The sequence below is a fragment of the Mesoplodon bidens genome (assembly GCF_964165515.1).
Source record: "Mesoplodon bidens genome assembly, chromosome: 11".
NCBI classification, from domain to species: Eukaryota; Metazoa; Chordata; class Mammalia; order Artiodactyla; family Ziphiidae; genus Mesoplodon; species Mesoplodon bidens.
Genome location: NC_138167.1, coordinates 90732 through 117052, shown reverse-complemented (window position 1 = coordinate 117052; position 26321 = coordinate 90732). Strand labels below are relative to the sequence as shown.

At 45.2% G+C, this 26321-nt stretch overlaps 1 protein-coding gene across 2 annotated transcripts in view; it reads left to right on the top strand.

The window, feature by feature from the left end:
• BCL2L13 (BCL2 like 13) overlaps positions 1–21960 on the top strand; it is a 62235-nt gene extending 40275 nt beyond the window's left edge. The window contains exons 4-7 of one of the 2 annotated variants that reach the window (XM_081249937.1): positions 971–1127; positions 5293–5362; positions 11469–11612; positions 19892–21960. In XM_081249937.1, the coding sequence (XP_081106063.1) occupies positions 971–1127; positions 5293–5362; positions 11469–11612; positions 19892–20641 (1121 nt within the window). In that variant the 3' untranslated portion in view covers positions 20642–21960. Of the gene's footprint in view, positions 1–970; positions 1128–5269; positions 5363–11468; positions 11613–19891 lie in introns of those variants that run through there. The other variant, XR_014017120.1, reaches the window with a different exon arrangement.
• Positions 21961–26321: the final 4361 nt, after the last annotated feature.

Sequence of the window (26321 nt, the reverse complement as noted above, 5' to 3'; positions counted from 1 at the left end):
TCTGTTTTAATCCTTGTCCATTTCTGACAGCAGTACTGCATGGCAAAATGGGCAAAAGGCAGAAAAGAAAATGGCAGCGAAGGCTTATATGCACTTCCTCATCGAACCTGTATTCCCCAAGACTTAGCATCAGAGTGGGCGTTCTCAGGCCTGCTCAGACCATGCAGCATCTGTGAACTTTGTAGCCATGTATATCTTTCTTGAAGAAATACATACTTAACTCTAGTGAAATTTGCAGCCTTCTAGGAGCAGGCTTTGGATTAATGCAATAAATGCTTTATGGAGGTTATTGATAACCCTTGGGAGTGGGTACAGGCCACCTGCTTTCCTGGAAGTCTGTGCCCTGCATCCCATTTGTACCCTGGACCAGGGATGATCTGGCCTCTCCTTCCTGCGGTTAGAGCAGGGCTGCGTCTGTGTAACAGGGAGTGAGGAAGCAGAGGAGAAGCTGGCTGTGTGAGCGGGCGGCTTGTATACTTGTGAATTACATCCGTGTGCGTGAGTGCGAGTCTGGAAGGTCACTCTGAAAGGGAGTGAAAGTCATGGGGTCCTCTAAGGTGGAATAACTGATGAGAATCTGGTTTAAGAAGAGCCACGTTTGTAAAGGTAAAAACAAATCTTAAGAGAGGGGTGATAGAGCTGGCAGTTGCTCTCATTTATCATTCTTGGACTGAATGGGTCTGCGGTAATATACAAAATTGGTTTGTGTATTTTGCCATGTCAGTTTAGCCTTTTTCTTCTTTGAAACTAAGGTTTTTCATAAAAATCTTTCCTTAAAGAAAAAAAACCTCTAAATTGAAGGCCTTTCAAAGGAAACATTAATATCCCATAACGATTATCTGACATTTTTAAGTGGCTTATAACTAACTGTTAGCTAGTCCCCAGTAGTTGGCATCCCAACCGCCTGAGCTTTTACAGCACAGCTTCTGGCATTGCTCATTAACTTGGGTTTTCCTTCTGTCATCTTCAGCCTTCGCCAGCACAGGCTTCGACCGCCACACTTCGCCCGTGTTCAGCCCTGCAAACCCCGACAGCTCCATAGAGGACTGCTTGGCTCACCTCGGGGAGAAGGCGTCGCAGGAGCTGAGGGCGCCTCTGCTCGGGGCCTTGCAGACGCTCCTCAGCCGGTGAGTCCCCACGGTCTCTGTGCTCTTAAGCCTCTGTTTTAGGTGAACGGTGTCACTTCTTTTCTCACTTACTTGTCTTCACTTTTTCTTTTTTTGCTTTCCCAAGTCATCTCTGTTTGTGTTTTGAGCAGTGATTTAACTGTTCCAGCATGAATTTGACCATTTGTATTGACTTGTTGGGCTGTCAGGTTTCCACAAATGCTTTCACCGGTTGTAAACACAAGCTGTTTCACTTGTGCTGACCATTTTTTACCAGCACTCCCTCGTGACCAGCGTTAGTGGCGTGACTGGGGTTTTATTCACTGTACTGCGGGGTTGACGTTGTGTCTCCGTTTGGGCCGTCCTGGATGTTGCTCCACTTCGGGGTGCACACCTACCTGTGGAACCGCTGCCACAGTCCTGCTGTGGGAACTTCTTTCCTAGCTGTCGTGCTGGCTGTTAAAGCCAGAGGCAAGAAGCTCATCATGAAAGTATATGAAGTAGAACCAAGTCATTTATGGTAAACCTTAAAAATTTGTTTCCCTTAATTCTTTGATGAGAATCATTAACAGATTGGTGTGAATTTTAAAAAATGTTTGGTTTAATGAAGATAGATGACTAAAACAAGGTGAAGACTGTTCCTTCACTCAAGGGGCCAACATTCAGATGCCAAATTACTGTTGTAGTAAAGTAATCCCTAACTTTCACAAAGGCAACGGTTATACATTACCATTTGTTAGAAGAAAGCAATTTCGGTTTAAGGATGATTCAGTTTGTTTCCGCATATTTTGGTGACATGAGCAAATGTAAAAATCCCAGCTATACATAAGAAACAGTGAAATGAAAATCATATTTGGATTTTCTTAACTTTATACATAGAACGTTTAAAAATAAATGTGGAGAGAAAATTCTGGGTGTGGGGAAGTAAAACCGAGACAGGAAATCTGGAGGCACAGCAGTGGCTTTCAGAGTGCTGTGAGGAGGTGAGGGGCGGTGGTTGGGCCCGCTCCACTCTTCTTAAGCCAGAGCAGCCATACTTGCATGGAGTTTGTATATTGAGCTTTCATCTTAGATTTGAAGGAGCTTACTGTGTGGCCAATACAGACATAAAGAACTTGTAAAAGCAGTTGGGACTGGGAGTAAAGTAACTGAGAAGCATAGGGCAAAAAATGGTCTCCAGCTTTGATGCAGAGACTATTTGTGTCAAGTCATTTCACTCTGCCATCGCTTCTCTGTTCATTTCAACTTTACGGGGATATTACGAGCTCTCCAAAGAACCGCATTATAGTTTTATATGTGTACAATGTATGTGAAGAACAGTATTATAGTATGTGTATTTGGAGTCCTTTTCATGATCTACAGGACAAATTGATCTTTTCACTACAAAGTAAATTATATTTTAAAAAATACAGTCTTGGATGAATATTTGTTTTGTTTTCCCCCAAAGCTTAACAACTTCAAAAAGTTATTAATATCCTGAAAGTAACTGATGTTGAACTAGAAGTATTATACAGGTTGATGGCAGTATTTTTTTTTTTTTTTTTGCGGTACGCGGGCCTCTCACCGCCGCGGCCTCTCCCGTTGTGGAGCACAGGCTCTGGACGCGCAGGCCCAGCGGCCACGGCCCACGGGCCCAGCCGCTCCGCGGCACGCGGGACCCCCCCAGACCGGGGCACGAACCCCCGACCCCTGCATCGGCAGGCGGACTCCCAACCACTGCGCCACCAGGGAAGCCCTGATGGCAGTATTTTTAAGGTGGAAAATACCACTTATTCCCCCAAACAGTTTTGTTAAAGTAGGGAAACTAATCCTGAACTCTTCATACAGCCAAGCACCAGCAATCTGAAAAGTTTTTCCCCTTGAATTCCCTGGCAGTCCAGTGGTTAGGACTTTGCCATTTCACTGCCGAGGGCACAGGTTCGATCCCTGGTCCGGGGATCTAAGATTCTGTGAGCCGCACAGTGCGGCCCAAAAAAAAAAAAAAGAAAAAGAAAAGTTTTTCCCCTCCTCTTTCTTCTTTGCTGAATTCAAGTAGCTCGTTAGATAGGGCTGATTTTTTAACTACTTATTTTTCTACGTTTAAGATTTCCTTTGAGGGCTTCTCTGGTGACGCAGTGGTTGAGAGTCCGCCTGCCGCTGCAGGGGACACGGGTTCGTGCCCTGGTCCGGGAAGATCCCACATGCCGCGGAGCGGCTGGGCCCATGATCCATGGCCGCTGAGCCTGCGCGACCAGAGCCTGTGCTCCACAACGGGAGAGGCCACAACAGTGAGAGGCCCGCGTACCGCAAAAAAAAAAAAAAAAAAAGGTTTCTTTTGAGTGTTTTAATCTGCTGGATCTTTTATGTGCATATATGTGTGTACGTATAATGTTTCAGATCATGTTTCATTCTGAAGGATGCTAAAGTACTTTAGCCTGATAGACAGATTCCGCGTAAGGACTGGCATGGTGCACAGCGCAGCAGGCAGTTCAGGAAAGGACGTGAAGGGACTGACGCACGGAAGCAGAGCTGCAGGGAGCAAGAGGCAGGTTAGACGGTAGCGTGTCTGCTTCAGGCCTGTGTTACAGCCACCTAGTGTGTCGCCCGGATCTTCTAACAGTTGTACGCTTACTTTAATGGCAGTGCGATAGCAGGAAGGTCGCACATAACATCTTATTAAGACGGTCATCCCTCATATCTTAACTCCTCAGTGTCACTGTGCTGTTACATTATATTGGCTTACAGAAAAGAACTATACCTGTGTCATCAGAACTGTTCTCTGAAACATCTAGAGCCACACGCTGTCCAGCAGATAAATGCAGGTCACATGTATGTAATTTAAAATTTTCTAGCAGCCACGTAAAAATATTACATACAGATTTTAAATATATTTTATTTAACTCAATGTATTAAAACTATTATAGTTGGAACATGTATTTATTATAAAAATTATTGGTGAGATGTCGTAGGTTCTTTCTTTTTAGCGAGTCTCTGCAGTCTGGTGTGTTCCTCAATAATACTGAGGATTATTGGACCTCGTTACCCTGGTCCAGATGCTCGTTGGCTACATGGGGCATCAGTGTGTCGTGGCCCATTTCAAAATCCTAGGAGCAGTGGCGTGTCCTTTGGAGCCAGCACTAACTGGGTGTGAATTCCTATTCCTCTGTTGCTGCTTGCAGCCCTGTGGATTTGGGACAGTCTCTTAGCTTTTCTGAGCTTCACTTTCCTAGTATGCAATAGAATATAAAACACAAATATATAAGAATATAAAACATAGCAATAGGCTACCAGTAAGTGTACCTGTTATCAATCTTAAATATTCATAGGCTGAAGAGACCACCACGGGGTGGTCAGAGCAGAAAATGCCTTTGGAATGGATTTTAAAATCCTACAAAAGCAAGACTCCTCTCCTTTTTTACATATATGTTAATTCTTTGCCAACAAAAGGCGGTGGGGGGAGGGGGGAGGTAAATCTTTACTAAATCTGTTGTCCAGGAGCCTTGGTGCCTTCATGTGTAAGTTGCTGTGGGGTGTCTTTGTCGTTGCTGTTAATTTGCACATGGCCCACGCTGAGAATGCAGCACTCACATCCACCCCCTCCGTAAACGAGTGTCTGTACGACAGGAATAATCAGAAGGAGAGCCCGCCCCAGGGCTGGGTGCCCCAGGACTCCAGGTTAAACACAGAGCTCCTTCATTGACCTTGCTTATTCCAACTTATGTCCCCAGTTTGAAAAGTCTTCCAGTGACAGTGTCCCTTTAATTTTAAAATATTTTACATTTTTTGCCTTTAACTTGTTAAAAAAGTTTAACTTGTTCTTTCAATTTTATTAATGAGATAATTTTTTTTATTTGTTATTACTTGATTCTGTATTAATAACCCAAGTGTTTATATTTATCTGCAACGTAGAAGCCTTGTTGGATAAGTTTCAAGCAATTGTAAAATATTTGTTATTATATATTTTTCTCTTCTTATGTTGTAAACTGCTTTCCCAAGCTCGTAGCATAAATCTCAGCCTGTAGAGAATGCTTAAAGAAAAATGCATACCAAATGTTGAAAGCCATGTCTCATAGAAAACTATATGTTGAAAAATCTGTGTTACTTTAGCAAAAAGTTCAACAGCAAAGTAGTGACTGTATGTTCATTTATCTGGAAATTTAGAATTTTCCTTCTTTGTGACACAGACTTTTAAAAAAAATCTCTACAGGCCAGTGACGTATCAGGCATATCGGGAATGTACACTGGAGACCACAGTTCATGCCAGCGGCTGGAATAAGGTATAAACCAAGTTATCTTTTCTCTTACAAGATTTTAGTGTGTTAGTGATAAAGTACAGGAGGGATTGTTAGCATCGTATAAGAGAACACTGTTAGAGCTTGTTGTTTAATGCATAAATCCAGCTGTGTTATGCAGTGTTTCTGATTAAGGCTGGCGCAGAACCACATGTTCCATAGTTGTGCCATCTGCCTTCCCATCTGTCCCGAATTTCCCATGATCTCTTCATTTCTCTGCCTTAGATGTGACATTTCTCTCCAGGTGGTCATTTGTTCACAGGTGAGTATGTTTTGGGGACACAGCTTGTGGTTCTCACAGGGATAGCCCCAGTTGTGCTGATAGTTTACCATCTGAGCATTGCAGCCATCCCTCGGAGATGGCAGAATGAATTTTATTAACTTTCGTTTTGTTGTTTAGTTAGCTAGTTAGTTAGGTCAGGTGATTAATCAGGAAAAAAAAAAGTTAAAGTACTTGCTTAAGACCCCTTGACTAATACATTTTGGAACCGGCACTGGAGCTGAAATCTTCTGATTCCAGCTTCGTGTTCTCCCACTGTACCATGCTGCTGACCCATCGTCTCAGGGTGTATTATCCACTTATCACCTTGCCGAGGCCGAGTCTCAGGGGGTGCAGTAGGGGGTGGTCCAGCTCACTGAGGAGGAAGTCTGGCCCTTAGTGATGTGGTGCTGGGGATGAGAAAGTGCAGTGCAGTTATTTTTATAAATAGCCACCTCTACTCAGAATTGTCACTGCCGTGAGCCAGACTGTGTGACCTTATGTACCTAATTGATGTATATTATTTTTACTCACCTTAATACAGGCTTTGGAGGCATTATAGCATAATCATTAGCATCATAGGCCTGTAATCGGACTTGTTTCAGTATCAGCTTTGCCACTGACTAGCTGCATATCTTTGGACAGGTGAATTAAGCACCTGAAGTCTTAATTTTCACATATGTGAAGTGGAGATGATACTACTAACTTCAGAAGTTTTATTAGAACTGAGTGACATGATGTGCGGTTCAGTGCTTATTTTAGTGCAGTGTCTGGCCCTGTAGTAAGCACTCTGTAAACAGTGGCTATTATGTTAGATTTAACACATGGAACCTTGTTACCAAATAGTCACTATTATGGAGTTTTAGTATGTTACTTAGCTGTAAAAAATTTGTTAAAATATCTAACTGTTTCATTCGCTTTCGTGGAATAAAACAAACCTCTCATTTTATAAATAACAATGAGCTTGGCTATGATATATTTCTTAGTATATCAAACAACAAATATTTAGATACCTAATATGACTAGCCTTCTCCCGCTATTTTTTGTTCTTTTCCTGTCACCCTTGTCTAGGACTGTCACAATCAACTCTCGTGTGTCTCCCTGCCTCCCCCACCCCCCCATCCTAAGCTTATCCTAAAAAATTGGAGTAAACCCCAGTCTTCACTCTCCCTCTTCACCTGTCCTTTTTTCCCATTCCCTGCCTCATTTTAGTCTCTCATCTTGCCAAGGCTGTGGCTTGAATACCTCATGTAAATGAAGCATGCCAATTAGAATATGACTTGCTCTGATGAATCCAGTATCCCTCTCCTAAGTCCTTTAGGGCTAAAAAGAACCTGGCTTATTATGATAGGAAACTGAAATGCCTCTTTCCACCCCAATCAGAATCAGATTGGCTTATTTAAGCAATTAGCCCATATTTTGCATTTTATATTTTGCGTGAATGTTTGCAAAATTCTGATGTAGCATATTATATGAATATGGCTATCTGGTAGGTACATAAGACTCAAATGAAAAAAATGTCCACAAAGCATGCCAAGTTTCCAAACTGAATGTCAGTTCATCTGTATAGGGATTTTAAAAGCATCTTGGTATAATGCTCTTTAAATAGATCAGAAGAAGTGGAGGAATAAAGCTGTCACAAACCCATATTAATAGAATGATTTTTTTAAGTACATGTACAAATGTAGGCTGTATAGTATGTATATGCCAAGAAAAATAATTGGAATGTATGCCAAAACGTTAAATAATCCATAGTAGTTATCTCAGAATTGTAGGTTATTCTTTAATTTTCTTTTATTTTTCCTCATGGGAATTGGTTTTCCTATGAACTTACCTGCTTATAGAAAAAGAGGAGAGTGGCCATTAAAGGGAAACGCTAGAGTGTTAGGGCACAGTGCTCACATGTAATAAACAGACTTTAGAGACATGGGAGCAAAGAGGAGTGAACTATTTGCCTCAGTTAAGTTTTACTGGCATATTACATCACTCATCTTTTAAAACCTTTCATTATTAAAATGTCAGGCGTGCACAAAGCGGAGCGAATAATGTAACAAACCCGTGTCCGTCACTCAGCCTCGGTGGCTTTCAGTATGTGTCTGGTCTTGTTTCATCTGTTCCCCACACTGTACCCCTAGATTACCTTGAAGCACACCTTATAAATACATTAGTATGTATTTCCAAGGATAATTATATCCCTTTTTTAACAACTGAGAATACCATGATTACACCCCAGATATTAACAGTCATTCTAATACCAGCACATAGTCTATTTATTCAGTATTCAAATTTTCCCAGTTGTTTCACAAAGGTTTTTTCCTAAGCTGATTTGTTTGAATCGAGATCCAGACAAGGCTCATGCATTGTATTTGGTTGATATGTCTTGTCTTTAAAAATTTTTTTGAAATATAATTCATATACCATAAAATTTACCTTTCTGATATATACAGTTTAATGTTGTTTAGTACAATCACAGAGTTGTGCAGCCATCTCCACTGTCTAATTCCAGAACATTTTTATCTTCCGGGAAAGAAGCCCCGTACCTTAGAGTAGTCACTCCCCATTTCCTGTTCCTTCCAGCCCCCGGCCATATGGCTTGACTCTGTCCGTATGAATTTGCTTGTTCCGGGCATTTTATATACATAGGATCACATAATATGTGACCTAAGTCTCTTAATTTGCAGACTTACTCTTCCTCTTGGGTTTTGTTTTTATTTTTTTTCTCTAATTACTTACAGATTATTTGTTCTGTTAAATTTTCTACCTGCTGGATTTTATTGACTGCATCACTGAGATGCCAGCTAACATGCACAGCTGACCCTTGAACAATGCGGGGGTTAGGGGCACCGACCCTCCCTCCAGCCGCAAATCTTCATATAACTTAAAGTTGGCCCTCCTGTCCCATACATGCATCCCTCCATACATGCAGTTCTGCATCTGCAGATGGGGTAGTACTGTAGTATTTACTGTGGGGAGAACTCAGTGTATCGCTTAGAGGTAGCCCTCAGTACCCGTGGTTCCTCCGGTTCAGACCCTTGCTGTTCAAGGGCCCACTGTATCTTCTTTCCATTGGTAGGTTGCTCTAGAGGCCTGATCATATTCAGGTTTAATCTTTGTGGCAAGACCGTGTCAGTGGTGGTGTTCTCTATTTCCTGTGACATCACACTGAGTGACACAAAATGTCTGGTTTTCTCTTAAATTTTATTTTGAAGCAGATATTTCAAAGGCATTCAAACCTAATCAATGGATTAGGTTTAGATAAAATTTGTGGGGTGTGACGTTTACTAGAATTGCTGAGATATAGAAGGGTTAAAGAGTAGATTCATGGACCAAAATGTGTAATTATCATCACAGTATTTTCCCGGAAGGGATTCTTGGAGCTATAAATTGATATACGTCATTTCTGCACCAGGCAAGCTCATACGTTCTTTAGTAGACGGATAACACTGTTAGCTAAGTGCATATAACCTGTTGGAGGAAGACACCACGTGGTGTATATGGGGAGACAGAGAGTGGAGATAACCTTTTCTGATGGTCAGAAGCACCTTAGCATCTACTGCAGAAGTTATTGAACAAACCAATAACTTACATGAGTTGTGCGATTCCTGTTATCCAGTAAGGAAATGACTTACAGAAAAGAATTCAAAATGTAAGACTGCTTGGTTGCTTTTTAGTGCTAGAGATAGAAATAGTGGGACCTTTTAGGAATGGATACTTGGGGATCCCGTTTTATTTTAACAGTTTTTTAATACTGTGGGAGGTGAAGTACAAAAAATATCAGGTGTACACATGATATAAAATGCGGACTTGATGGAGGTCAGTTGTAGAAATACTCATGAAGCTTTGTGTGTGATCATAGCAATTAGAGGGCAAGTGGGTATGAGTACATAAAGACAATCTAAATTATAAAGTGTAGTGGGTCCTTGAAGATAGTGTGTCACATAGGTGAAGCAGACAGGACATGTATAACCAAGAGTGTTGTCAACGAAATAGAAGATGTTAGTCTTGTAAAAGGAAGTTTCTGCACTCACTGCATTTCAAGAAAGATGTAATTGGGATGGAGAAGATCCAGGAAAGGATAACTTAAATGATAAAAGCAGTGGCGGGATTGCTATGTGAAGAACGGACTAAAAAATTAGTAGATTTCAGCGTAAAAAGTATAGTGAATGAGAGGGAATACGGTTAAGGACTAAAGACAGTAGTGAAAGAGGATTACAGATTTATCTCTAGATTATTACATAGTAAAATGGGGGCAACTACATCTGATACATGAAAGAGGTAAATTTGGAACAAATAAGAGTTATTTTTATATAGCAAGTATGAAATATTTGCAACTCATTTTTTTTAAGAGGTAATAGAGCTTAAACGTGAGTAACTTTAAAATATGCATGTTCATAGATTATTATGGGAAATGAGAATGTTTTGAGGTATGGAACGTCCCAGGCCTTTGGAGCTGGTGTGATGTGAGTCTGCAGGGCTGGTTCACAAGCTCCTCTCCTGCTCCAGCTGAGACAGAATACTAGGCTGGATGAACACCCATGTTCATTTCTGTTTTCAAAAGTGTTAATAGGTTTCTGATTGTAGAAAAAGCCTAACACAGTCTTCTTTATAGCCCTGTACCCCTCCATTGGTGCTAAGAAGAGAGGGGTTTTTACTGCATTGGGGGCTGGAGTTCTTTTAGAATGTCAAACAGTGAAGATGTATGTTTTTTGCATTTTTCTTTCAGACTTTGATAGAGATTCCTTCAGGGCTGCTTTTACTTAAAAAAAAAAAAAAAACCCAAAGAATATTAGTGAGGATATAAACTCATCGTCTTTTCTGTTTGTCCTCTTTTGCAGAAATGTGTTGTAATCCCTCAGCTATGACCTTGGAGGGTCAGTGACAGGAAACTGGAATTGGTTTCATTTCCTTTCACGGTCCTTCCCAGTTATGTGGAGACCTCTTGATGTTTTAGACAGAAGAGATTGCATGCAGATAGTTAACTGAAAGTACTTAGTTCTTTTCAGTATGCAGGGGTTTTTTTTGGAAGGAAAGGGACTCTAGTTAGTCTCCGAAGTAAATTTTTATGATTTTAAAATATTGAGCCATAAGGTTATTAGGAGTGATAATAACACCTCTGGTTTTTGATGACTTGTATAAGATAGCTCATAATTTTGAAAGTTCTTGTTTTCAAATAGAATAAAAGCCCATGGTACAAAATGCACAAAGTACAGAAGACATACACTTGAAAATATTTTCCCACCCTTGTCACCACTTACCTAGCTTTCCTCTTTTTAGGCTACCACTATCACCAGTTTCTTAGGTATTTTTCAGAAATACAAACATGTGTGTAGATGTTCTGTTAACAATAATGTTAAGAATAATGGTACCATTATTGTACATACTCTCCTTTATCTTTTTTCACTGAAAGTAAATCTTGGTAGTTGGGCAGTGGACGATCTTATTCTTTTTAACAACTACTTGATATTTTACTGGATGACCAAAATTTGGTCTGTTGGGTTGTTTCCGGTCTTTTGCTATTATAAATAATGCTTCAGTGAATTTCCTATACATATGTTGTTACACACGCACACGCACGTGCGCACACACACACACACACACGTACACACACAGGCCCAGTTGTTTTCATATAATATTATTTCTACCACCCTGTGGTATAAAACATACATGCATTATTCTAAAAAATTCTGGTAGGGGTCACTATTTTATTTCCTTTATTATAATAAAAATGGAGTTCATTATGATGCACTGGAGTGTATTTTCTAGTAGTTGAACATATAAAATGAACTGTAAGAATTTCAGTTTGTTTTTTACTCTCTCATCTTTGCCTTAAAGGTTTTGGTGCCTCTGATTTTGCTACGGCAAATGCTTTTGGAGTTGACAAGACGTGGTCAGGAACCTTTGAGTGCATTGCTGCAGTTTGGTGTGACTTTCCTGGAGGACCATGCCGCCGAGGACATCGTTCAGCAAGGTGGCTGGGTATGCACTTCCACGTTTGTGTTTTTGTTTTTTTTTAAATCTTCTTAAAAGAAAAAATAATTAAGCCCCTCATGGTTGTTTTTAAAAGCATAGGTTAAATATCATTAACATTATTGTGCAGTGTTATTTAATATTGTGATTGGATGGTGATCAGTGGAAAGACTATTCTTGCAGTTTAAGTTAAACTAAGATTTTACTCCTAAATTCATGTGTTTTTTTAAAAAATATTTATTTATTTATTAGGTTGCGCTGGGTCTTAATTGCAGCAGGTGGGCTCCTTAGTTGCAGCTCGCCAGCTCCTTAGTTGCGGCATGCAGGCTCCTTAGTTGTGGCATGTGAACTCTTAGTTTCAGCATGCATGTGGGATCTAGTTCCCTGACTAGCGATTGAACCCGGGCCCCCTGCATTGGGAGCGTGGAGTCTTCACCAGTGTGCCATCAGGGAGGTCCCCCTGTGTGGTATTTTTAAGTGGTTATAATTATGAAACATTTCATACTAGCAAAAAGTATATAAATAACTTCTGTATACTTAGTATATAAAAGTATATAATAACATATAGTGAGAAAAACTATATAATAAGTATGTAATAACTTTTATATACTTACACTTTAGAGGTGAGGAAATAAATGAACACCTCTCCCAGTCGAAGAAAAGAACACAGCCAACACTTTTGAGTCTCCTTATATACTCCTCCTAGATATCCACATGTTCCTACCCACTTCACAAGGGCAACTTCTATTCTGAATTATAGTTTTAATATGTATATATCCCTAGACAGTATATTATTTTGTATGTTTGGAACTTTATGTAAATAGTATAATATGTCTCCTTCTGTAACTTGCTGTTTTCATTCAGTGTTGTATTCTTAAGATTCACCTAGGTCATTGTTTCTCAATTGTTTTTTCATTATCACCCCCCTAAGGTTCCTTTTTAGACATTTTTATCCTTATCATCTCCTTCCTCCCCACGTGAAATTTTAAAAGCACAGATATAAGTCTGTTTATGTACTGGGGCCTTTTGGAGGGCCACGGGCCTTTGAATATCTAAGATTGCTCACATCTCCCCAGACCAGGTTTTTTTTGTTTGTTTGTTTTGTTTTGTTGCATTATGCGGGCCTCTCACTGTTGTGGCCTCTCCCGTTGTGGAGCACAGGCTCCGGACGCGCAGGCTCAGCGGCCATGGCTCACGGGCCCAGCTGCTCTGCAGCATGTGGGATCTTCCCGGACTGGGGCACGAACCCGTGTCCCCTGCATCAGCAGGCGGACTCTCAACCACTGTGCCACCAGGGAAGCCCCCCAGACCAGTTTTAACCCTCGACTTCATCCCCTTTGAGAACACATGATCCAAGTTGATGTGTTGATGGGCGTTTGGTTTCCATGTGTAAATATGTCACAATTTATCTGTAGTTTATTTATCTAAGGCTTGCCAGTAGACATTTCTCCCTTTTTGCTGTTGGAAAGAGTCTCATCCATATGTGCAGGAGTTTCTCTGGGTATATACTTGGGAGTAGAATTTCTGGTTCCAAGAGTATAGACATGTTCTAATTTACAAGATGATGCCAAAGTGTTTTCCACAGTGGTTTCCAGCTTGCCCTCTGTCAACAGCATATAAGAGTTTTTCTTCTTAAATATGAGAATTTTTGTTGTTGTACCTCCTCCCCAACACTTAATATTGTCAGACTTACTAATTTTTAAAATTATTTATTAAAATAAGATTATTTAGGAATAATTTTAGATTTACAAGAAAGTTACAAAGATAAAGCATCCCCACATGCCCTTCATCCAGTTTCCCCCAGTGTTAACGTCGTGCATAACTATGGCTCCTTTGTCAAGTTGGCTTTTCCACATTGACTTTATATCCAGCAGATTTGTCCAACTGCCTTATTATTCTGATTATCTCTGGGCTCCTTTGGGTTTTCTAGATAGAAAATCACACCATGTGTGAATAATGTCAATTTTTTTTCCTTGATGAGTCTATCTTTTTAAAAAAATGTATTGTACTAATCAGCACCATATTAACAGAATTGGTATTAGAATCCATCCTTATCTTTTCTGATGTTAATGTGAGTTAAATTTCCTTTAATCGTTCCACCATTTAGTTGTATCAGTCCCGATGAGTGAGGTTGGCCTATACTTTTTCTTGTTTGGTTTCAGTTTTAAGGGTGTGCTGGCTTCATAAAAGAATTTAGAGTTGGGAAGAATGGTTCCTCCTTTTCTGTACTCTGGAAGAGTTTGTAGGAGACTCGGATCATCTGTGCCTCGCTTCCTATAACATTCCTTCAAAACCACCTGGTACTTTCTTTGAGGGAAGGTTTCTGTTTTTTCTTGTCAACTTTTGATAATCTTTCTAGAATATTATCCCTAAATTTTCAGATTTGTTGGCATAGAGCTATTCATATTTTCTTTATTTGGAGGAAGGTACAGTGGATTTTAATTTTTTTAATTCTCTACACTACTTACTTTTTTAAAAAGTTTTCTTTTGGAGTATTTTGTATATATATGAAAACAGACACGGGAGTATAATGAACCCCTGCCACTTAGTCCTAGCAGTCATTAATTTACTGCCAGTTATGCTTTATTCACATCCTGATCACTTCCCCTCTTAATACAGTAGTCTTTTGAAGCAAACTCCAGACATCCTATAATTTTATCTGTAAAGATTTCACTATGTATCTCTGAAAAATAAAGGTTCTTTTTTTATTTTAAATCACAATACCATTGTCACATCACAAAAAAATTAAAAACAATTTCTTCATATCATCAAATATCCTGTTAGCATTCAAATTTCCAAATGTCTCAAAAATATCCTGTCTTTAAGTCTATGCAATGTGTGGGTCTGTAGTTCCTTTTTTATTTTATTTTACTTTATTTTTATTTTTCTCTGTGTTGGGTCTTCGTTGCTGTGTGTGGGCTTTCTCTAGTTGTGGCAAGCAGGGGCTACTCTTCGTTGTGGTGCACGTACTTCTTATTGCGGTAGCTTCTCTTGTTGCGGAGCACGGGCTCTAGGCACGCAGGTTTCAATAGTTGTGGCTTGCGGGTTCAGTAGTTGTGGCTCGCGGGCTCTAGAGCGCAGGCTAAGTAGTTGTGGTGCGTGGGCTTAGTTGCTCCGCAGCATGTGGGATCTTTCTGGACCAGGGCTTGAACCCGTGTCCCCTGCATTGGCAGGTGGATGCTTAACCACTGCACCACCAGGGAAGTCCCGAGGCTTATTAATTTTATTTATTTTCTCAAAGAACCAGTTTTTGGTTTTGTTGATTTTCTCTGTTGATTTCCTATTTTCAATTTCATTGATTTCTGCTCTCTTTTTATTATTATCTTGTGCTTACTTTGGATTTAATTTACTCTGCTTTTTCTAGTTTCCTAAGGTGGAGGCTTAGATGACTGATTTTTGATCTTTCTTCTTTTCTAATGTATGCATTCAATGCTGTAACTTTCCACTTAAGCACTGCTTTCACTGTCTCACACAAATTTTAATAAGTTGTATTTTAATTTACTTCAAAAGATTTTTTAGGGCTTCCCTGGTGGCGCGGTGGTTGAGAGTCCGCCTGCCGATGCAGGGGACGCGGGTTCATACCCCAGTCCGGGAAGATCCCACATGCCGCGGAGCGGCTGGGCCCGTGAGCCATGGCTGCTGAGCCTGCACGTCTGGAGGCTGTGCTCCACAACGGGAGAGGCCACAACAGTGAGAGGCCCGCGTACCGCAAAAAAAAAAAAAAAAAAAGATTTTTAAAATTTCTCTTGAGATTTATTCTTCGATCCATGTGTTATTTAGAAATACATTGTTTAATCTCCAAGTACTTGAGGATTTTCTAGCTGTCTTTCTGTTATTGATTTCTAGTTGCATTCCATTGCAGTTTGAGAGCAGACATAGTATAATTCTGTTCTTTTAAATTTGTTAAGGTATGTTTCATGCCCCAGAATTTGGTCTAGGTGAATATTCCCTGTGAGCTTGGGAAGAAGGTGTATCCTGCTGTGGTTGGATGGAAGTGGTCTGTAGATGTCCTTTGTATCCCGCTGATTGTCTGCCTGCTGGATCTGCCCATTTCTGATGGAGGGTGTTGATTGGAATCACAATTTGTTTGTGGCCCCAACTCTGCCAAATATTAGCCCTGAGTTTTGGGGGGAATTCATTTAACTTCGCTGAGCCTCAGTTTCATCAATTACAGTATGGAAGAGCAGCTTCTGTAGCTCACAAAAGTGATGGTGTGAAAAAGTGTTCTGTGAGAACATTACATTTTGACAAATATCAGCTTTTCAGATGCATCCCTAAGAGTGTGTGTTTTTCCGCTTCTCGAGTCTGATTGAAGTTTCCTTCGAGTTTTGGTGGTGACTGTCTTTGTCGGGCAGCAGTCGGGCACAGCCAGGCACAGACGGCGGTGAGCCGGGACAGCCCACCCCCTGCTGCTAGGCCTGCGAGCCTGCAAGGGGCCACCGCGGGGTGGGCTTCTCCTGCGGCATGTGCTAACCTGAATACTTACTGTGAAACATTTAGATTACATGAAGGATTACTGGGGGAAATGTCATCTGTAATAATATTAAATAGTTTGAATAAAATTAATTTTTGTCTATTTTTTCTGACTTGAAGCTTCTCATTTCTGTTTTAAGAACTGCAAACCTCAAAAAGTTTGTTTTAATCAAGGATGTTTGAAGACTGTCTCTTGGGAACTTTTAGGTCAGAACTGGTTAGAACAGAGTGTGGAAGGTGACACAGTTTGTGATCTAAAATCAGTTAAGTGGGTTTTGCAACTGAAGTAGTTTCAGTGTAGTAAGGGTTTGGTTTAGTGTTTCATGAGATCTGTTTGTTTTATTTGTGCGTGTGCATGTGCGTGTGTACTGCACTGTGTTTAAAATGTATTCTTTGTGGTCTTGGTCATCACATTAGGTGGAAAGTTACTTCTCTGAGTCTCTCTCACAGTATTTTCTTTGGGGTTTTTTGTTGTTTTTGTTTTATTTTTATTTTTTTGGCTGCGCTGCAAGGCTTGTGGGTCTTCGTTCCCAGACCAGGGATCGAACCCGGGCCCTTGGTGGTGAAAGTGTGGAGTTTTAACCACTGGACCACCAGGGAATTCCCTCTCTTTTCTTTTTTTCTTTTCTTTTTTTTTTTTTTTTTGCGGTACGTGGGCCTCTCACTGTTGTGGCCTCTCCCGTTGCGGAGCACAGGCTCCGGAAGCGCAGGCTCAGCGGCCATGGCTCACGGGCCCAGCCGCTCCGCGGCATGCGGGATCTTCCCGGACCGGGGCACGAACCCGCGTCCCCTGCATCGGCAGGCGGACTCCCAACCACTGCACCACCAAGGAAGCCCTCTTTTCTTATTTTAGGTTAATAGCGATCTAAGAGGCATTTGGTCGTTAGTACCCTGTTTGGCTGAATGTAGAGAAGCAAGGTATCTGTGTTTGTCTTTTCCGGTGAATACTTGAGAGAGAGATCGTAGTGATAAGGATTGGCTGGTACACGCCAGGGGACGTGGGTCTTGGGAGTCGGCCCTGGCGTCCTCAGCTGGAACAGTTAAGTTCATTGGCAGCTGTGACCCTGTGTGTGAAACACTGCTTGAAGTGGCAGAATGATTTGTAACTGGTGTGAACCAAAACAAAACTCGAAGCAAACGTGGTTAATACAGACGTGGTGAAGCACTGCTGCACACTTCGAAATGGTTCTTTGAGTGATCTCCAAGCGGTTTGTACTGCGTTCCTACCACTAAAACCAAGGTTACGCTTACATTTTATCTTACGTTTATTCTACGAGAGTCCCTTTACCTCCGTAGTTCAGTTTCTTCTCTGCTTCCCTTTTTCTTTGAAGGGTTTCATGAACACATCTTTGTTCACGAAAACACCAAGAATAACCTTTTCCATTTGCTTCTTGCTGTAAACTGAGGAAAAAGCACCAGTGTGGAAGTCCGGGGTTGGGGGTGCCTTGGGCTCGAGCGTTAGGGGAGCACAGTTGACGAAAGCGTGGGCCCTGCAGGTAAGCGACCTGGTTAGATCCAGTCCCAGCTTTGGACTTCAGGCCAATTACTTACCCATCTCAGTTGCTTTAGTTTCCTTATCTGTGAAAGTGAAATGAATTAATTTCAGTGAAGTCTTCAAAAGGACACTGACGTCCAATTCTCACAGCAGCTGAGGGACCTTGGGCAAGTTACCTGATCTCTCTGGGCTTCAGGTGTTTAAACAAAATATAGTTTTCTGATTCTTTGTACGTATTTATTTACTTATTGGCCATGCCGTGTGGCTTGCAGGCTGTAGTTCCCCAACCAAGGATCGGCAGTGAGACTGTGGCATCCCAACCGCTGGGCCGCCAGGGAGTTCCCCCTCCGTGCATATGTAAACTCTAGTTGGTCCCAATCTGTTTTATATTTTTGAGCCCTTGAAGTTACTCCTTTCTGTTTTTTGTATAGTGGGACTAAGGAGATGGCTGTTTCCAGCAATATACATATTTTGTGCTAAAAATTATTTAAATTGTTGGAATGGATCTAAGGCTAGTTGTAGATGTTAGTCCCCTAATGTGCTAAGTTTTAGGTAAAGTATTACCCAAAACAGTGCTTTATCTTTTATTGAAAGCCTAGTCTTCATTAATGACAGTAATTGTCAAGGGAGAGGCCTCTATTTTTATATTTTTGCTTCAGATGACCAGGTCAGTGGTCATCTATTCTTTCTTTAAAACTTCTTACATAAAAGCACAAAATTTTTGGTGAATCATCATTAAAATAATCACGTCCCAAATACAGAAATAAGTTGTAAGGTAGAGAGTCCATGACAGCAAGGAAAAAGGCAACTAAGTCTAACTGGCTTTTGGGCCATATCGTCCCCCAGAGCTGTCGCTTGACAACCATGTTGATCCAGTATCTTGGTTGGATGAAGAATGTTCCTGACTCTCAGCTTTGAGCTGTTAAAAATAAAGAGAACAGTAGTTGTATGCTAAATTCTGTTTTAGTTTGTTAACTTTTCCCTCATTTCTTCACAATGCAACTTGTGAAATTTCCATTTCACTTGTTTTGGCTTCGAGCCCTAAATAAGAAGTAGCAAAGGTCTCCTTTCTGAGGATTAAAGTTTTTACCTGTTTTGTTATGGTTCCTTTGTTTTGCTTTTGCTTTTTAAATCCTTCTTGCTGTTAGAGGCTCTGTTTTTAGCCCTTGGTGGGAGTTCCCACTGGTGAGCACGTGGGTCCCTCTGACCCTCAGGCCCTCCCTTTGAGGAGCAGCGCCGTCGAGGGGCTGCAGATGTGATTCTAAGGGTAGGGAACACAAGGGATTATATTCCTTATCTCCAGATAACTCGAGTGTGACCGCAAAGCTTCTGGTCTTGACTACCGAACAGAACTATTCTACTTCATATAAATGGCGGCCGTAATCACAAAATAAAGTGGGAATTAGTTTGCTTGCATTTGCTCTGCAGACTCCGTAGCATCTGCGGGTGTCGTCCAGACTCTGGGTGACTTCCTGTCCATCTCCGCCACGAAACTCCTGGTCCCCGTGCGTCCCCTGCCTTAGGGCTGCCGGTGTCGCGGTGAAATGTGTGCCTCCTGTGTCAGTCCTCATGTTTAGATCGTGCATTTGTCAAGAACCAAAATTGAGTCATGTTCTTCCTTGTGACTGGAGCCGACACAGCCCCCGCAGGGAGCCTGGAGCCCCCGTGGCCGTGTTGCTGCTGTGTGGCTCCCACCCCCAGGAGGGCGGGAGGACTGCGGCCCTGCACCCTCCCCATCGTCGGGGCGGCTTCATCCATGACCGAGTGCCAATGACCGTTCCCGTGCCGTTGAGTCAGGGCCGTGGCGTCTGCTTCTAGCACCCTCCCTGGTCACGGCAGGCTGCTTCCCGCCCCCGGCTGACGTTTCTGGGCCTCTGCTGGGCGGTGGCACTTCCCAGCTCTTCCCACGTCCCTCCGCCAGGCTCCCGCACCCACCCCAGCTGCCAGCAAAACGCGTCCTTTCCCGTCTGGGCTCCTGACGGCACCAGCCCGGCCGAGCGATAGATCCGTAGGGCACAAGCTGCCTGCCTTTTTCTCCGCTGTGTTGCATTATTTATTGCATTAAATGTGTATACATTGAATAGAATATAAATCAGCTTTTTGCTTTTTCAGCTTTGAAGAAACTGGTCAGAGTACCGTCTTGTTAAAAATGCTTCCTCTGTGTTGGTCTACAAGCAAACACGTTCAGTCCAAAAACTGTAGGTTTAAACAGTGCGTTTACCCCTGGAAGTTCAGTTTAGGAAAGGGGCTGCCTCCAGATTTACATTTACTTTAGATCTGTTTCCCCTTCTTTGCACTGACCGCCCCCCTCATCTCCTAGGGCGCTGTCTTTGCCCTGGAGCCGGAGGACGAGGAGCGCCCTGCGGGCGCCGCGGAGGACAGCAACGACATCTACATCCTGCCCAGTGGCGGCTCCACGCTCGCCAGCCCCCCGGAGTCTCCGACCACCGCCACGGCGTCCTGGCAGGCCGAGGGCTTCCCCATGTCGCTGTCCAGCAGCCAGAGCTGGCGCACTGAGAGCCCACCGGTGTCCCTGGGTCCCGAGTCGTGGCAGCAGGTCACGGTGGACCCCGAAGAAGTCAAGAGCTTGGACAGCAACGGGGCCGGAGAGAAGAGTGAGAACAACTCCTCCAACTCTGACATTGTGCACGTGGAGAAGGAGGAGATTCCTGAGGGCGCGGAGGCGGCGGCCGCGGCGGCCCCTGCCCTGATGGCGGCCGGGGAGCCTGGCCCTGAGGGGTCGGCCGTCCAGACAGCCAGTCCCACGACCTCTCTGTTCGTGGAACTTGCTGAAGAAGAGGCGGGAGCGGCCGCGTCTGAAGCTGCCAAACTGGAGCAGGAGGGAGTCCCGCCGCTAGAGCCCCCAGTGGAGCCCCCAGCAGCCCCGCCGGGCGGAGAGCAGGCGGCCCGCGGGCGTGGGGGGCTGGGGGCAGGGCCCTCCACGGGCGGCCCCGAGAAAGCTGGCCCGCCGCCCGCGGGCAAGTCCCTCCTGCTCTTCGGAGGGGCAGCCGCCGCCGTTGCCATCCTGGCGGTGGTAGTCGGGGTGGCACTGGCTCTGAGAAGGAAGTAGATTTTTCGGAGAGAGAAGACAAAAAGGTGTACGGTTTTAGTTGTGTCAACTGGACTGGAGCGGCCAGGAGCTGGCTGGACATCCCTTGGACACTCTGGGGTCAGGAGGACTTGGGTCCGCAGGGCAGGGGGCCGACCCATGTGTTAGGGCTTGAGCTGGAGGCTGCACACGGTGGTCTGACTGGAGGTCCCGGGCCTGGGCGCCTGCTAGGTTCAGGGTCTTGTGTGTAAAGCGGCCCCCGCCTGGCGTCCACGGCCCCTGGGGAGCTCCCGGGCCTGGGGGCCTGTGCCCTGTGGGTGCGCAGCCCACTCCCCCAGCCCCGGAGCGCCCTCCCTGGGGTGACAGCCCCACCCCACGCGTCTCCCCGAGCTGCCAAACGCCCCCCGGGGTAACGTCGTCCCGTGAGAGCCAGTCTCAGGGCGAGGGTCCCCGTGGGGGCGCCCGGGGTCTCTCAGCCCCTCTGGTCTTGCCGCCCTCAGTCCCGCAGCCCACGTGCTCTGCCGGGTCTCAGCCGCCTCTCAGGTACTGCCCTGCCCGCCTCGCCCCAGGGTGCCCCGAGGCCCCGTGCGGAGGGCTCGCCCGATGCTTCCCGCAGTTCCCCTTGTAAAGACGCTGCCTTTAGTCTTTAAACGTACAAGAGAAGAGACCCGGGGCCCCTGCCCGTGACCGCGGGGCAAGTTTGTCTCCGCATTCGGAAGCTGGAGGGTGGCTTAGCTGGCCTATCGAGGTTGCTTCCAGCCCTTCTGTCTGTGGGCACCCTTGAGCCGACAGGGACTCGCCGGCCGGCAGCGTCTCTCTTGCTGGGCATCGCTGTCCATGACCTGAACTAGTGTGATTCCCAGGTTCTGGCCTCAGCCTCCTTCCCAGTCAGGCCGCTCCTCGGCCGTCTCTTGCCAGGCGATAAGGGTTTCCACACGTGGGCTTACAGGCCAGTGAACCATAACTCTCATTCAGTACACAAAGTCTCCTAAATATCATCGAAGTAAAAAGCAGGAAAGAGAGGCTGCCCTTGAGGTTCTAGCTCGGCTTTCAGAGTTCCATAACGGAGGCTTACACTGAGCTCGTTATGGCCCAAATGCCACAGTGACAAACCGTAATGATCACCGTCAGCACGTGCCCGTGGAGACTCAGCGTAGCCTCATCCGCTGGCCGCACCCCTCACGGGGGACCGCGTCTCTTCATGCCTGAGGTCAGTGTCACTGACGGGACACACGTGCTCGAGACAGGTCATCTCAGATTTATCCTAGTAAATGTAACAGGTTACTTTTTAAATCCTGAAATTTGTAATAAAATTACTTTACCTATCCTGATCACCAAAACTTGATGTTTTAAATGTGCTTTATTTTTTAATTTTTATTTTTTTTAAATTAAATCTTCCTAAAGCGATACTGTTTAGAAGTTAGTCAGAAAGGTCTGGAATGTGTGTGTGTGTCTGTGCAGCTTTACCAGGCAGTGTGTCTTGCATTCTGAGTTTTTGTGTCTTGTTGGGGAGGGATGTTGGTCAGGGTCTTGGTGTCCTTCATTGAGGAGCCAGAGGTGAGGGAAGTGGGGTTTTCCTCCGTGTGTTCCGACGGCAGCACTGCTGCTTCGTAGGGGGAGAGCGAGCTGCTGAGTTGTCTTCCTTCTCTTCCCTTTTATGATAGAATATTCTCTTTCCAGTGTTTCCATGTAAACTCTGGGTCCTCAAGCCCATTGGCTGAACGCACTGAAGCACTAACCCGAGCCGGTTCGTTTCTGAGCGGCTGGCGGGAGGGCGGCTGGCGGGAGGTCTGCGCTGCGGAGGCTGAGGTCTGCTGAGGTCTGCTGAGGTCTGCGTTCTCCACGGCGGAGGGGTAAGGCAGGGCCACGCTTTACTCAGCAGAGACCCAGACAGCGTGGCCTTCAAGCACGGGGTTCCCAAGTGATAGGAGGACCTCAGCGTCCCCTCTGGTCGTGGACAGGAGGAGGGAGCGCCTAGTAAGGACTGCGGTGGTAGCGGCTCCCATGTTTTGCTGTGACGTTAAAAACTGTTTCTCAGCGGCCCACCCCCTTTTTGGTGGGACTGGAACATCTGCGTCTGAGGTAGAGGGAGGGTGATGGTGGGACGCAGGTGTGGAACTCAGCCTCGCGCCCTTTTGGCACCCTCGCTTGAACTGTTGTGTTGGTAGGTTCTGCAGAACTCTTAACTGCTGTATTGAATGTAATGATTTCTGATCACTTGGCAAAAGCCACTGAAGGTTTCTTGAGAAAAATACCAGAATTAAAGAATGCTAGTTTATGTTCTCTGTAGTAAAGTGGTGACAACTCCAGGGCCTCAGAAACCAGTCAGCCCCAGTGTGCCTTACGGGCATCAGCAATGCCCCCAGAAAGCTTTCTAGAGGAAAAGCCATCTGCTGACCATCTGGTTCCCAAAGGCTGATCCTCCTCTCGCCTGTCGTCTCTCTACCTGGGTGTGTCCTGGGGGGACAGGAGCCAGAGATGTGGTTTTTGGACCACAGCCTCTTTTCATTTCCCATAGAAATTCATTTCCTCAGTCTCTTGCTGATTCCTGCTAATATAAAAGCTGTGCCTGTTCCTTGCCTTTTCCCTGAAGGCTTGACATGGGGACAAATGTCATACCCGTAGAATTTTAAAATTATTTTGAGATGTTTTATAGAAATGAAAGAAAGGTATTGTAGGTAAGATTTTTTCCCCTCTTCTCAATTTCTTATGTCTGTTTACACAGACTTACCAAGAATTTCATCAAGAGGGGCTGTCTGGTCACTTTGTAGAAACAGCTTCTAGCCTCTGGACCAGTTCCATGCAGGCAGTATCTCATGTCAAGTCTCAGCAACACACCTGATGCCAGGAGAATGTGTCCTCTTCCCCAGAGGACCAGGATCTGTCCTTGGTGGAGCCCCCCTGTTCTCCACTCCCCACAAGGGTCGGCTGTGAGCTGGGCTTGGGTTCAGGGAGCGTCTCTTTTCCTTTCCCTGAACAAGGGTGGTCATTATCGTCTCAGCAGAGGGGCTGAGCGGTCACAACACGCCAGGGGCTGTCAGAGGGCCTCCCTCATCACGCTTCCCCTTCGCACCCCCTTGGGGTCACTACTGTCCCGAAGGCGTCTGGCATGTGTGCGGCAGGCGGCAGTCAGAGGTTCTGACTCGGGTCCAGGGCTTCCCCGGCGTCTCCCATCCTTGGAACCTGCAGAGGTACCGGCAGGTACCTTGTCCTGCGTGGGGCGGTCCGGGCCCCGGGGACGCTGCGGGTAGGCAGGTGCTGAGCCAGCATCGTGGGACCGCACGTGGCAGCCAAGGTTCATCGGTCTATCCCAGCTGCTCACCGCACCAGGGGCCTCTCCCAGCCTGGACCTGGCGCCTGGCGGTTCCAGACCCACCCTGCTGGACTAGGGTCTCCTTGACTTCCTCGGGTGGTGTGGGGACAGGTGCCCGTCTGTGCCCCCTGGGGTGCAGGGGGCGCCCACTCGGACAGACACGTCCTGGGAGCGCGACCTGATTGGGAAGTCAGTTGCTGAAGTGTTGATCCGCATCTCCCCTTTCTTTGCACCGTCCCGTCTACACCGCAAGCGCCGCTGTAGCCCAGGGGGCTGTTCCCCAGGCGTCCGCCCCTCATGGCCACACCGCACCCTCCCGTGAGCTGTTTAGAGCAAGTGTTGGCCTCCTTCCCCAGGGAGAGCCAGAAGGCGGGCCCCTCCCCGTTAAGTCTGGACGACGATTTCTGGTGAGAGAACTGTACTAAGTGGCTGGGTTCTTGGTCAGCACCGAAGGAAAAGACAATTGATCATTTTCCTAGACCTGTGTTTTTCTTGCTGTCCCAGTTGTTCATTTCCTTCTTCAGGTCAAAAGGGCCTCTTTCTGCCTCCCCTGTTCCCTGGCTGAGGTCTGTGTCCTATGGACTCTGGTGCCATCATCCCTCCCAAGTCCTGTGGTGAAACGGTCACGGTGCTGACACCCTCGTCCTGTGTGAGGTCCCTCTGCTCTCCCGCACAGCTGGTTTGTGGGTTATCCCGGCTCTGCTTCCCTTCATCGTTGGCCTTCTGTGCTCGCTGGGGGAAGTAGCAAAGCGCAGCTCTGTGAGTGGTGCACTGCTGCAGGCAGCGTTGGGAGCAGACACCAGAGGGTGTAATAAAAGGAGCCTTGAAGACACTGATGACTCCTCTTTCTGTTCACACAGTAACCCCCTGCCTCGACTCGGGAGGGCTGCTTCCAGACCATCAGCCTTGTCATCTTAAGTACGTACCTATGTGGTTTGACTGCAGGTTCTGCAAACAGCTAGCAACACCCAAAGGCCCACTCGCACAGCTGGTGAACTTGCTGGAGAATGAAAGCGGCTCCGGGGCTAGAGCCCTGAGCAGCAGCCCAGCAGTCAGTGCCGGCTCCCGAGCAGCCGGTCTGAGTACACCAGAGGGGTCTCTGGACTTGCGGTGATGCCGAGCATCTTTTGTTCTCTTAACCATCACTTAATTCAAATAATTAAAAAGCAGGATGAAACGTTCTCTTAATTCAGAACATCTCAATTCTGTCCACGAGGGTTGTGATGTAAAATGCACCAATTTCCAGGATGTGCCCGAGTCCTGGTGGCCAGGATGTGCTCAAGGCTGGAATCTCTGTATGACGCCGGCTTGCGGAGAAGAGCGGGTCATCTTGCTTTATGACCAAGAAAGTATATCTGACTTGGTCTGGAAAAATTGACACCAAAACATGTATAAACTGCATTAAAACGGCTTACTGTATTAATGTAAAACCGTGGCAGGTAAAGATGCTGTGACAAATTATTTATTTACGTACTTACTGCACCACATGGCACGCGGGATCTTAGTACCCCAACCAGGGATCAAACCCGTGGCCCCTGCAGTGGAAGCACGGACTCTTAACCACTGGACCGCCAGGGAGGTCCCTAAAAAATTTAAAGTATTGTAAGAGATAGTCTGGGATTATTTGGTGCTTTAGAGCTCCTTTCTCTTCCATGAGTTTATAGAGTTGACTACTTGAGTTTAAATTGCTCCTGGGCCTGGAAGAAAGTATCTCACTGCTGAGACACATTGTACTGACTGATCCCTGTGTCTGTGTTCGTGTGTGATTCACCCTGTTTCCACGGTGACATGAACCCTTTAAATCTGGAAGATTGTTTCCAGAGGCGCAGCCACGCCTGCTTGCTTTTAGGACTTGCAGCATTCTGCAGGTGTCAGCCTGAGACCCAGCCCTGGGGTGCTGTGTTGGATGCTGAACCATGGAGTCACTTTTCTTTTCTGGTAAGTTTAAACTCAGGGAACACGGAAGTGGTTTTGGTAACAGCGTAGTGATCAGTACTTCATTACTCGTGTTCATGTCCTTCCCCAGAGCATCACGGTCACAGCAACAAGGGCGTTTGTTACTGGTGATGTGAGATCTGGACCCTACCCACCATCACACTGGGACGCAGACCAATCCTAGGAAACGCTTAGCGCTGGGAACAGACCGGGCTGTGCCTCTAACAGTAAGTGCTCTGGTTTACTCTGGTGCTAAGTGATTGCGTTTTGTTATTGTATTTTTTTCAAATTTTATTGGACTATAGTTTTTTGTTTTGTTTAAATTTATTTATTTTTGGCTGCATCAGGTCTTAGTTGCCCCGTGGCATGTGGGATCTTAGTTCCCCAACCAGGGATCGAACCTGCATCCCCTGCACTAGAAGGCAGATTCTTAACCACTGGACCACCAGGGAG